At 42.7% G+C, this 12,685-nt stretch overlaps 1 protein-coding gene across 7 annotated transcripts in view; it reads right to left on the bottom strand.

Annotated features, from left to right (window-relative positions):
• The window catches only part of TMCC2 (transmembrane and coiled-coil domain family 2), a 607,696-nt gene that overhangs the window by 145,372 nt on the left and 449,639 nt on the right, over positions 1 to 12,685 (bottom strand). For 3 of the 7 annotated variants that reach the window (XM_063955105.1, XM_063955103.1, XM_063955107.1), the window contains 2 exons: positions 6,706 to 6,765; positions 1,993 to 2,256 (listed from right to left, as the gene is read on the bottom strand). In XM_063955105.1, the coding sequence (XP_063811175.1) occupies positions 1,993 to 2,256; positions 6,706 to 6,765 (324 nt within the window). Of the gene's footprint in view, positions 1 to 1,992; positions 2,257 to 4,174; positions 4,370 to 6,705; positions 6,766 to 7,713; positions 7,796 to 12,685 lie in introns of those variants that run through there. The other 4 variants (XM_063955104.1, XM_063955109.1, XM_063955108.1 and 1 more) reach the window with 3 other exon arrangements.

Raw genomic sequence — 12,685 nt, 5'->3', positions numbered from 1 at the left:
CGCACCATGTGATCCTAAAAGCTTTATTTAGATGTGCCCTGTCTCCTGCGGAGCCCGCTATTCCCCATGGTCCTGACGGAGTCCCAGCATCCACTAGGACGTTAGAGAAACACAGAGTTCTTCAGTACATACTGTATAGCTTACTTGCATCAGAAAGCGTGTCTCTCACACACAGATCCTGCAGCCTTCCCAGGCAGTCTGCCCCTACTAATCAGGTTAGAAGCACTATATCACTCTTACACAGCTGAAACCCTGATTAGCCCTCTGTGAGGCCAAAGACCCGAACTGGGCCCAATGTCTAGAACTCGCCTTATCTCTCTCTCAGAGCCTTTACCCAGCTTTTACAGCAAACTGAAAAGGTTCAGACAAAACAAAAAGCATTTTTCCTAGAAGTTAACATTTTCTAAAACATGTAAGACAAGAACCTGGGACAAATATACCTGCCCTCAAACACTATCCCAGTGTTCTTGTCACAATATATACACAGGGATAACCTTATATAAGTGTTTTTCCCCTTATAGCTGCTGTATAGTTAATACTGCGCCTAATTAGTGCCCCCCTCTCTTTTTTAACCCTTTCTGTAGTGTAGTGACTGCAGGGGAGAGCCAGGGAGCTTCCCTCCAACGGAGCTGTGAGGGAAAATGGCGCCAGTGTGCTGAGGAGATAGACTCCGCCCCTTTTTCGCGGACTTTTCTCCTGCTTTTTTATGGATTCTGGCAGGGGTTAAATGCATCCATATAGCCCAGGAGCTATATGTGATGCATTTTTTGCCATCCAAGGTGTTTTTATTGCGTCTCAGGGCGCCCCCCCCAGCGCCCTGCACCCTCAGTGACCGAAGTGTGAAGTGTGCTGAGAGCAATGGCGCACAGCTGCAGTGCTGTGCGCTACCTTGTTGAAGACAGGACGTCTTCTGCCGCCGATTTTCCGGACCTCTTCTGCCTTCTGGCTCTGTAAGGGGGCCGGCGGCGCGGCTCTGGGACCCATCCAAGCTGGGCCTGTGATCGTCCCTCTGGAGCTAATGTCCAGTAGCGTAAGAAGCCCAATCCACTCTGCACGCAGGTGAGTTCGCTTCTTCTCCCCTAAGTCCCTCGATGCAGTGAGCCTGTTGCCAGCAGGTCTCACTGAAAATAAAAAACCTAAACTAAAACTTTCACTAAGAAGCTCAGGAGAGCCCCTAGTATGCACCCTTCTCGTTCGGGCACAGAGATCTAACTGAGGCTTGGAGGAGGGTCATAGGGAGCCAGTGCACACCAGATAGTCCTAAAGCTTTCTTTAGATGTGCCCAGTCTCCTGCGGAGCCGCTATTCCCCATGGTCCTTACGGAGTCCCCAGCATCCACTTAGGACGTTAGAGAAAACTGCACAACAGAAATACAGTAAAGGACAGCACCATGGGGAAGATTTATTAAATAGTTTAAAAAGGACAAGTGGAAAAGTTTTCCATACAATCATTGATCTAGTACGTATAAAATGATAGCTACAATCTGATTGGTTGCCATGGGCAAATTCTCCACTTGCCCTTTTTAGGTTTGCTACATCTCCCCCAATGTGTGACTGAGACCTAATTATACCACAAGAAATCACTGGGATGCCTGCTGCACGGCCTCGATAAGTGCTTCTGAAGACTGTAGATGAGGAAAAGAACATACATAGTAGTTTACAACTAAATTCCGGAGTGCCAAATATTACCATAAAATAGTGTTTAACACCAGCAACTATTGAGAAAGCAATGCAGGTGTCACATAAACAGTATTTCTTAAGGTTAATCTCTTGACAGTTAACTATGCAATATATGAAAATCACAGTAATGAATATGCTAAAGGTATGTCGGTAATTTTCAGTTTTACCAATGTAACCTCAATCTACAGTACCATAAAGTTCACAAAGTGTGACAAAACAATATATAATCGAACTTACGGGCCTTTCATAAAATCAGTTGTACTTTTTCTTTCGCACACCCAAAACATTGGTGCCTTAAGACTCCTTTTAATACCTGTTTGATGCGAGAGGCCTGCTGCCGATCTGCGTTATTGGCCAGTTTCAGATACTCTGCCACATTATCATCTCGGGCCTCCTGCTCAATCTTGATCTGTTCTGTGATCTTGAGGATCTTTTGATGTAGGTGGTCCATTGCAGCCTTGGTGCGCTGTGGATCTGGCGCCCCCTCGGGGACTTCCAGGCTGATGTTCCCCTCTGAACCGCCATGAAGGGTACTGGGGGGGAGACTTAGGCTACTTAAGTCCCCCTTATCCAATTGCTGATGATTAAAAAGCAGACAAAGATAACAATATGAATGTTGTGACCAGAAACAACATTTTTTAAACTTTAGAAATAATTCAACAAAAATAAATAGCAAATCAACAATAATCAAATAATTGAACTCCTTCTTCCTCATCAACTAGTCACATCTATTTGCAATTCAGTGCAAATGAAAATCACACTTACAGCAGCACAGACTGTTTAACAAAAGTCATCAAGGAAAACTGTATCTTCTAAAACTTCCAATCATCAGAAAAGACAAACCAAGTGGCAGCCATGGGGGTCATTCCGAGTTGATCGCTCGCTGCCGTTTTGCGCAGCGTAGTGAACAGGTTACTACTGCGCATGCGTATGCACCACAATGGGCATGCGTGTAGTACGGGTACAAAGCAGATCGTTGCTGGGCGATGGATTTAACTAAAAATCCATTCGCACAGCCGATCGCAAGGAGATTGACAGGAAGAGGGCGTTTGTGGGTGGCAACTGAAAGTTTTCTGGGTGTGTTTGGAAAAACGCAGGCGTGTCCAAGCATTTGCAGGGCGGGTGTCTGATGTCAATTCCAGGACCAAAAAGACTGAAGTGATCGCAGTGGCTGAGTAAGTCCAGAGCTACTCAGAAACTGCAAAAAACTTTTTCGTCCCGCTCGGCTGCACACGCGTTCGCACACTTGCAAAGCAAAAATACACTGCCCTGTGGGCAGCGACTATGCATTTGTCAGGCTGCAAAAAGTAGCTAGCGAGCGATCAACTCGGAATGATCCCCCATGTTGTGTGACATTTTATTACCAGATATGAGCGAGTCAGATGCTTGTACATTTCCTTTTTCATTCATAGAACTCTTGTGATTAACTTAGAGCCTTAAATGAGGTTAAACCGAGCATTATGTTGGCAGAAACATGGTAATGAAAGTGGTAGGAGGTTGACATGGGTTGTGTACTTTTGTTGCGATATTTCCACTATTCTTTAAAGATTTTTAAGTGGAGTCATCCCTTGAGAGCATTGAAGACATTCACATTGATATTGCAAGGCAGGATATTTAGGAAAACAGTTGTAAGACAAAAGCATTTTGCTGTGTGTATTGAGTGCACTTCAGAAATATGTTCCTGTATTGGCAACTTAATATACATACAATAAATGTACTGTTACTGCACTGTCAGCACCCAGGCTTCTTTTAAACAAATAATCCCCTCTGACTTCCTCTGGCATGTTTAATAACCTCCTATTGCATACATAATTCTGGTACTAAGGCTCATTTAATATTTTACATTTAGCCACAAAATCAGCAATACACAATAGTAAGTAATTAGACACTTGTTTTCATAAGTAAAAGCCAATTGATGATTAGATGCTCTGGTTTATAGCACCAAAATACAATGTTAGTAAATAAGCCCTATTCTCTCTCCTGCACTGATTCCTGGTAAACCGTTGCGCAGGTGTACTGAGGCGAGCTCAGAGAGGACAGAAACCTTGAAGGGAGCAGAAGGGCAAATGTCAACTAATGTCAATAAACGCACCTCATTCCTGACCACTCTCCAATAGAAAATTATGGGGGAGATGTATAAACATCGGAGAGAGATAAAGTAGAGAGAAATAAAGTACCAACCAATCAGCTTTTAACTGCCATTTTACAGGCTGTGTTAAAAAAACAAGTTAGGATAGGATTGGTTAGTACTTTAGCACTCTCCACTTTATCTCTCTCCAAGGTTTGTTACACCTTTCCCTTAGCCTGACAAGCTTAAATATCTAATTGTGAATGTGCCAATAATGCATTTTATATAAAGAAACTTTTGGTTCAGTGATTCTTACCATAAAACATAAAAAATATAGCCTATGTATAAAACCTGGAGCATAAATTATGTTACCACCATCACCATAAATATATAGCGTAAGTCATTCACACCACACAGCTATACTTACACCAGCTACCAGGAGAGGGTTTACAAGCTGCATCTTCACATGCCCAGCCTCAGCAGGGAATATATCAGGCAACAGGAGACCCAAAGGACTTGTGCAAAGAGACTGTCCAAGTGCCCCCACAAATGGTAACTCTTCTTCTCCCTCCCTCATGATGACCCCCCAAGTTAAGGAACAAGCAAAGAGAAAAGTTGGACACAAAAAATGGAGATAGGAGTAAAACAGAAAAAGGAGGCAGAAATCTGGAGACAAACACAGGAGAGAAAAATGAGAGACAAACTATAAATCAATGTCAGTGATGGGTGAGGGTTGACAGATTACAACATAAAATAGGAGCTGTATAATGTGGGGTCCTGCAGGATGAAAATGATGGTACTTTTACACTGGTTCGGGTAGGGATAGGCTGAAAAAACAAAAGAAATACAGAGATAGGAAACAGACTAGATTGCAGCATAATGCTGATCACGCTCTAGCACTCAGTCCTCACCTCTAACAGGAGAACCCAGCAGGGCGGATTGTCTCCTAGCATGCCTTGCCAATCAATGGCCATCACATGAGTGATCTATCAACCCACAGGGGACACATGGACACAAGGACATGCCTGCTCCCAAATATTGATCTCATTCAGGGACATTAGCTGCCAGAATTTCTAGTACAAATATAACCCAAGGGATGCCACATCCATTCCTGCCAACATTTAATACATTTACAAAGACACAACTGCTGGGAAAGTATGGCAGGTCTGGTACACTGCAGCTGATATAGAAAACCGCACCCATAATATGACAGGGAAGGGATTACTATACTGTTGTACTTAAATGATCATTTAAATAACAATATACAAAATTAAGAACAGATTTACTGATTGACTTTTCAAAGGAAATGAACAACAGTTGGCAGAAATTGTTAGCAGAGTTTCTAAAATAAAATGATGTCTCCTAACCTCATAAATGTAATCTCAAAAGATGGAAGCAATCTATGAATCAGATTCATCACTTCTATGTTTAGATCAAATAGCCAGAGACAATAAAATAAAAGTAAACAGTAGTGATATCTAACAGTTAATAGTAATATAATTTACATTTCTAAATAAGTTATGTCTTGCAAGCTACAGGTTGAGTATCCCTTATCCAAAATGCTTGGGACTAGAAGTATTTTGGATATCGGATTTTTCCGTATTTTGGAATAATTGCATCCCATAATGAGATATCATGGTGATAGGACCCAAATCTAAGCACAGAATGCATTTATGTTTCATATACACCTTATAGACACAGCCTGAAGGTCATTTTAGCCAATATTTTTAATAATTTTGTGCATTAAACAAAGTGTGTGTACATTCATACAATTCATTTATGCTTCATATACACCTTATTATACACACAGCCTGAAGATCATTTAATATAATATTTTTAATAACTTTGTGTATTAAACAAAGTTTGCATACAGAGAGCCATCAGAAAACAAAGGTTTCACTATCTCACTCAAAAAAGTCCGTATTTCGGAATATTCCGTATTTCGGAATATTTGGATATGGGATACTCAACCTGTATTATTAAAATCCTAGTTCAGCGTTATCTTCCTATACAGATATGTATGCCTTTCAGTAACTAGACACTAATTACCTAATTAGCCAATCTCAGCAACCTACTGCGTCAGGTTGAACAGAATTCTTAGATTAGAGTGCTTAGGATGACATGTAACGCCGGACTAATAAGGGACGGTTTACCAAAGGCATTAAGAGCCAATGTGTATTATGCTGTAGCAGCTACAGTATATGGTGCTCACAAGGAACACGGAGAAAAATGGTTTATGCAGAATGCATTGTGCACAAATGTTTTGTTGAACTTGTTTAGAAATTGCTCAGAAATGTTTATATTCAGTGTTTAACATTTTTATTTTTGAGGAATACATCCCTATATTTTTATTTACATGATATGACCAGAAACAAAAAGAACAGAAACAAATCTCATCATCCAGGGCTGACTGTATAAATAGCAGATACTAAAGAGTATTTAGCTAGCTGCTAGCACATGCTTGTGAGGTGCATAGCAAGTGAATGTGGATTACTCATGCTCTCTGTTAGGACTTGAGAATTAATGATATGGGAGATACAATGTATCACTCCCGTGTCAGCTGTCAAAGACCCATAGAAAATGAGTGTCTTGTCTAAGCAACCCAATTTGAGGTTGCTGTTCATGTTATGTTATGGTTCTTCATTGTTCTGTATTCTTCCTTCAAATAAGATCTTTTATTGGACAAGTCATAGTCCATACAGGGAGGGGTAAAACAAAAAGTGGCCTACTGCCCACACTAGCAGCGAATGCTGGAAAACGTTTACAGCAGATTGCCTTTCACTGTCCAGCTAGTCACAAGTGTTTTCCCAGACATGCTACTTGTGAGTGTCGGTCTATAACTCTTGCTCTTGCTTGGGATATGCTGAGCTACATTCAACACGGTCAGCTAATATTAAATTTTACAGCCCAGTGAAAAGTCATTAAGACAAAGGAAAAGTAGCATTAACAAAACAATACCAGTTTGGAATGGGATCCGTTTAATTTGCCGGCTGTCGGAATCCCGGCGGTCAGGATCACCTATGTCAAGAATCAGTGATTAGTGAAGATCTCACATACTCACTAAATCTTTATTTAAAAGAACATACAAAATGTAAATCATATACTGTATATCATAATGTGCCACTTATCTAAGGGTGGGGGGAAGGGGGGAGGGGGAGTATTTAATTAGCAATAATTTGGTATACAGTTTGCAAACAGCCAAACGCCAAACATAACACTCAGAGCCAAACTGGTACAGTAACGTGTGCTCTGGAGGCCGAAAACACCACTCAAACTGCATGTGTTGTGACAATTATGATTAACCTGTTATAAGTTATGTTTAAAGTTTCATTCTACCCCTGCCGAGGTAACTAGCAATACAAAACACTAAAAACAACATACTGCCTCACTGTGAAGAGCAGTGGTAAATGGAGAAACAGAATGTATTTCACTTTACTATGTGGAAATCTCCACAGTATTAGCCATTGCTTAAAACAACCTCATAAAATATGTCAAGAACATCAATATAGTAATTCATGCATCACCTAATAATAACAGATAGCAGAATGCAAATTATCTATATATGATCAACAGGAACCAAAATAAATACTTGATGACATATCAGTCCCTAAAAATTAATTTGCATTGCAAAAAAACCTACATACATTTAATACATGTCCAATAAACCAGAAAAAAAAGGATTATGGAAGCTACCCTCTGTCTCTATTAGTTTAGATAATGTGAACTGTACTGTATGTATAAAATACTATTTTTTAATGTGTACATATCAAGCCAACTGGCCTGAATAAATGGCAGCAAAAACACAGACAGTGTTGTAGCTGACCATATAATCAGGACGTACATGGGCAATGTGCTGAGAGGGTCTCAATCAAAAGGAGTTTAGGTGACTTGCTAAAAGCTACTCTTCATTTCAAGTGCTGTAGAACCCATCATTGCTCCTTTGTATAACCTAGAGTAAAAGGATACGGACTAGATGTAACTTCAGCTTCAAACTATCCACACAGGTAGAGCCGGCTGCAAGGACGATTCCAAGCAGTTCTGTACAGGATAACTGAGTAATAGTGGTCCTCTTACAGATTTAGCAGCGCCCAGGAGAGGGGGACGGCAACAGCTGATAGAATGGTGACAAGTGCATGTAATGCAATTCCATGCCTCACATGCCATAACCTGACTGCCTCATATAACCCATTCAACACGTCTCACTGCCATGGAAAGGTAGCAATCCCAGACCATGTCACCTTTCACCTCAATGCCTTAGATTCTTATGAGAATATTTAGGATTCCATTTCATTAATTATTAATAATATCTTGAAACAAAAACTAAATATTGCAAAATATACAAAATCAGAAGAAATTGCTACATTCAGAACAGTATGTTACTATGGAAAATAATAAGATTTTAAACCTACCGGTAAATCTTTTTCTCCTAGTCCGTAGAGGATGCTGGGGACTCCGTAAAGACCATGGGGTATAGACGGGCTCCGCAGGAGACATGGGCACTATAAAGAACTTTTAGTATGGGTGTGCACTGGCTCCTCCCTCTATACCCCTCCTCCAGACCTCAGTTAGAGAACTGTGCCCAGAGGAGATGGACAATATGAGGAAAGGATTTTGTTAATCTAAGGGCAAGATTCATACCAGCCCACACCAATCATACCATATAACCTGGCATATACGCAACCAGTTAACAGTATGAACAAAAAAAACCAGTATCAGTCAAAGACCGATTCCAACTGTAACATAATCTTTATGAAAGCAACAACTATATACAAGTCTTGCAGATGTAGTCCGCACTGGGACAGGCGCCCAGCATCCTCTACGGACTAGGAGAAAAAGACTTACCGGTAGGTTTAAAATCTTAATTTCTCTTACGTCCTAGAGGATGCTGGGGACTCCGTAAGGACCATGGGGTTTATACCAAAGCTCCCAACCGGGCGGGAGAGTGCGGATGACTCTGCAGCACCGACTGAGCAAACGCAAGGTCCTCATCAGCCAGGGTATAAAACTTGTAGAATTTTGCAAAAGTGTTTGAACCCGACCAAGTAGCTGCTCGGCAAAGCTGTAATGCCGAGACGCCTCGGGCAGCCGCCCAAGAAGAGCCCACCTTCCTAGTGGAATGGGCCTTTACTGAATTCGGTAACGGCAATCCAGCCGTAGAATGAGCCTGCTGAATCGTGTTACAGATCCAGCGAGCAATAGTCTGCTTAGAAGCAGGAGCGCCAACCTTGTTGGCTGCATACAGGACAAACAGAGCCTCTGTTTTCCTAACCCTAGCCGTCCTGGCTACATAAATCTTTAAGGCCCTGACTACATCCAGGGACTTGGAGTCCTCCCAGTCCCCCGTAGCCACAGGCACCACAATAGGTTGGTTCATATGAAATGAAGAAACCACCTTAGGCAAAAATTGAGGACGAGTCCTCAACTCTGCTCTATCCACATGGAAAATCAAATATGGGCTCGTGGGACAAGGCCGCCAATTCGGACACCCGCCTTGCAGATGCCAAGGCCAATAACATGACCACCTTCCACGTGAGTAACTTTAATTCAACCGTTTGAAGAGGCTCAAACCAGTGAGATTTCAGGAAACTTAACACCACGTTAAGGTCCCAACGGTGCCACAGGGGGCACAAAGGGGGGCTGGATGTGCAGCACTCCCTTCACAAACGTCTGAACTTCTGGGAGAGAAGCAAATTCCTTCTGAAAGAATATAGATAGGGCCGAAATCTGTACTTTAATGGAGCCTAACTTCAGGCCCATATCCACTCCTGTATGTAGAAAGTGGAGAAACCGGCCCAGACGGAAATCTTCCGTACATACTTCCTCCAGATACGGTGATAATGCTTTGCCGTCACCTCCTTCCTAGCCTTTATCAGAGTAGGGATGACTTCCTCCGGAATACCCTTCCCAGCTAGGATTCAGTGTTCAACCGCCATGCCGTCAAACGTAACCGCGGTAAGTCTTGGAATACGCAGGGCCCCTGCTGTAACAGGTCCTCCCTAAGAGGAAGAGGCCACGGATCTTCTGTGAGCATTTCCTGAAGATCTGAGTACCAGGCCCTTGGAGGCCAATCTGGAACAATGAGTACTATCTGCACTCTTTTTTTTTTTTAAATTCTTTATTTTTCATTTTATAATATAAAACATTTTCCAAATATGTTAACATACATATCATAGAATAGAATGTAGACAACAGTCTCATGTCTTATCAACTGTAGATATATACATCAATAAATGTTTGCAGTAAAAAGGAATCAACAGTTTCATCTATCATTTCTTAAACTGTGCCACGTTTGGTAGATTGTACAAAATCTGGGATCAAAAACATCCTCATATCTATATCGCTTAATAACATAGCTTTTATAGAAAGTGTGAGGTAGTAAACATTTGGAAACAAATATATAAAGAGGAGGACAAAGGGAAGAGGGGGGAGAGGGGGGAAGCAGAATGGGGAGGGGAGTAGGTAGGCCACATATGTAGCACATACAGAAGCCAAAGCGGGGGCCTTAAGGACCCCCGTCCTCAATGTATGGTCAGGGTGCATAATCAGCATAGGTGTTAGTGATCTTGAATTCAATCCAAGGGAGCCAGGTAGCTATGTAATCTGAGTATTTGTCCAAGGCGGCAGAATAAACATCCTCCATATGCATATAGAAGTCAATGCGTTGGAACCACTCCCATATTGTCGGTGGGTTAGTGGATTTCCAATGCACCGGGAGTACAGCTCTTGCTGCGTTATTTAAGTGTTTAAGGAGGGATTTCTTGTAGCGGGAAAGGGGTATATCTGAATGCGATAATAGCCAAAAGTCCGGACCCAGCGGGACAGGGCCACCCAAAATCTTTGTGGATAGGTCTATGATCGTATTCCAAAAAGGGGCAATCGACAGACAATCCCACCATATGTGTATCAGTGTGCCCGTATCCCTACCACATCGCCAGCACAAAGGGGAAACTGAGGGGTAGAATTTATGCAGAAGGGACGGGCATCTATACCATCTCGTCAGTAATTTATATTGCGTTTCCACAACGTCCAGACTAGTGGAGCATTGTGCCATGACCTTGCAGTGTGTGTCCCAGTGGATCTTGATTCCCCGGTGCATGAAGTCTCTATCCCATGCGTCACAAAAGGAGGGGACAGTAGGAAAGGAACCTTGTTGAAGAATCTTATAGATTCCCGACACTACATGTGTGGGGGTTATCTCCTGGTCGCACATGGACTCAAAAGGCGTGCGAGTTTTATACAAGTCTATTGTCTCTCGTTTCGAGGTAACAAAATGGTGTACCTGAAGGTAAAACCAATAATCTTTAGAAGGAATGTCGCCCGCTCTCCGTATTTCAGAGAACGTTTTGAGTTTGCCATGTGCAAGCAAGTGACCCACCCTAGTCACACCCGCCCCTTCCCATCTAGAAGCAATCCTATTGGACCCACCCGGGGGGAATAACGGGTTGTCGAAGATAGGCATAAGGGATGTTCGTTTTGACGAGATTCCCATCTTATAGCGAAGCGTCCGCCATAAAGCCAAAGTAGGTCCCACAGTGGGATGTGATGAGCGATTAAATCTAGGGAGCCAGGGCACTACTTGTAGATTAAGGCTGGTAGAAGATGACTCCAGTTCGACCCATTGCTTCCTATGTGAGACGGGACGGGACCAGTCAACAACTCTATGCAGTATTGCGGCGTGGTAGTATGCAGAGATCATGGGCAATTGCTGTCCGCCTTGGGATTTCAGTCTAGATAGGTGGCTATGTTTGAACCTAGGTTTCCGACCGCCCCAGACAAAGTGGCTTATCGCCTTGTGTGCTTCAGCTAAAAATTGAGGGGGAAGTTTTAAAGGAATGGTTTGAAAAAGGTATAGCAACCTGGGGAGAATGTTCATCTTTACTATATTTATACGGCCTAGCCATGAAAACCTCTGCGTGAGCCAGTGCCCCATCTCCTGTCTCAGTTTGCGGAGTAGTGGGGTATGATTAATAGCAGTTATAGTGTTAAGTGTCGATGGAATCTGGATTCCCAGATACGTAATATGGGATTTTTGCCATGTAAATTGGAACGATTGCGATAGGAGGGATGCCGTGGCAGACGGAAGTGTGACATTCATCGCCATAGATTTTGAATAATTAATTTTAAAATTTGACATATCTCCGAACCGCGCGAATTCCTTCATAAGGTTAGGTAGAGAGATCAATGGATTCGTTATGACTGCCAATAAGTCATCAGCAAAGAGGGCCAAACGATGGTCAGTGTTACCTACCCGTAGTCCCATAGTGTCAGGGTTGCATCTGATCGCACGTGCCAGTGCCTCCATGCATAAAACAAAGATTAAGGGTGACAGCGGGCAACCCTGGCGTGTGCCGTTAGTAATTGATACGGGCTCCGAGAGGACGCCATTCACCCTAATCCGAGCAGATGGGGCCCTATATAATGAGAGAATTTTTTGTAAGAAAACATCCCCCAGACCCAATCGCCGAAGCACTGCCTCCATAAAATCCCAATCCACCCGATCAAAGGCCTTTTCTGCGTCTGTGGAAAGGAGCATGAGAGGCGCATTCGTCATCTGCGCGTGCGCTATTAGATCAATAACTCTAATAGTATTATCTCTGGCCTCCCTGCCCATGACAAAGCCAACTTGATCTGGGTGGATTATATCTGGCAGTAGCGGTTTAAGACGATTAGCCATGAGTTTTGCAAATAATTTTAAATCTACATTTAGTAGCGATATTGGCCTATAGCTAGAAGGTAGCGTCGGGTCTTTGGAATCTTTTGGAATGACAGTGATATGGGCGCTCAAGGACTGGTTCGAAAAAGGAGCTTTTGGTGATATGGCATTGCAGGCCTGTAGGAGAAGGGGGCTGAGTTTATCCTGAAAGGCCTTATAATATGTGACTGGGAAACCATCAGGTCCCGGGCTTTTACCGCTAGGAGTCGCCTTTAAGGCAGCTAG

The sequence above is a fragment of the Pseudophryne corroboree genome, chromosome 2, assembly GCF_028390025.1.
Source record: "Pseudophryne corroboree isolate aPseCor3 chromosome 2, aPseCor3.hap2, whole genome shotgun sequence".
Classification (NCBI taxonomy): domain Eukaryota; kingdom Metazoa; phylum Chordata; class Amphibia; order Anura; family Myobatrachidae; genus Pseudophryne; species Pseudophryne corroboree.
The sequence above is the reverse complement of the archived record's forward strand: the minus strand, read 5'-3'. Positions and strand labels throughout refer to the sequence as shown.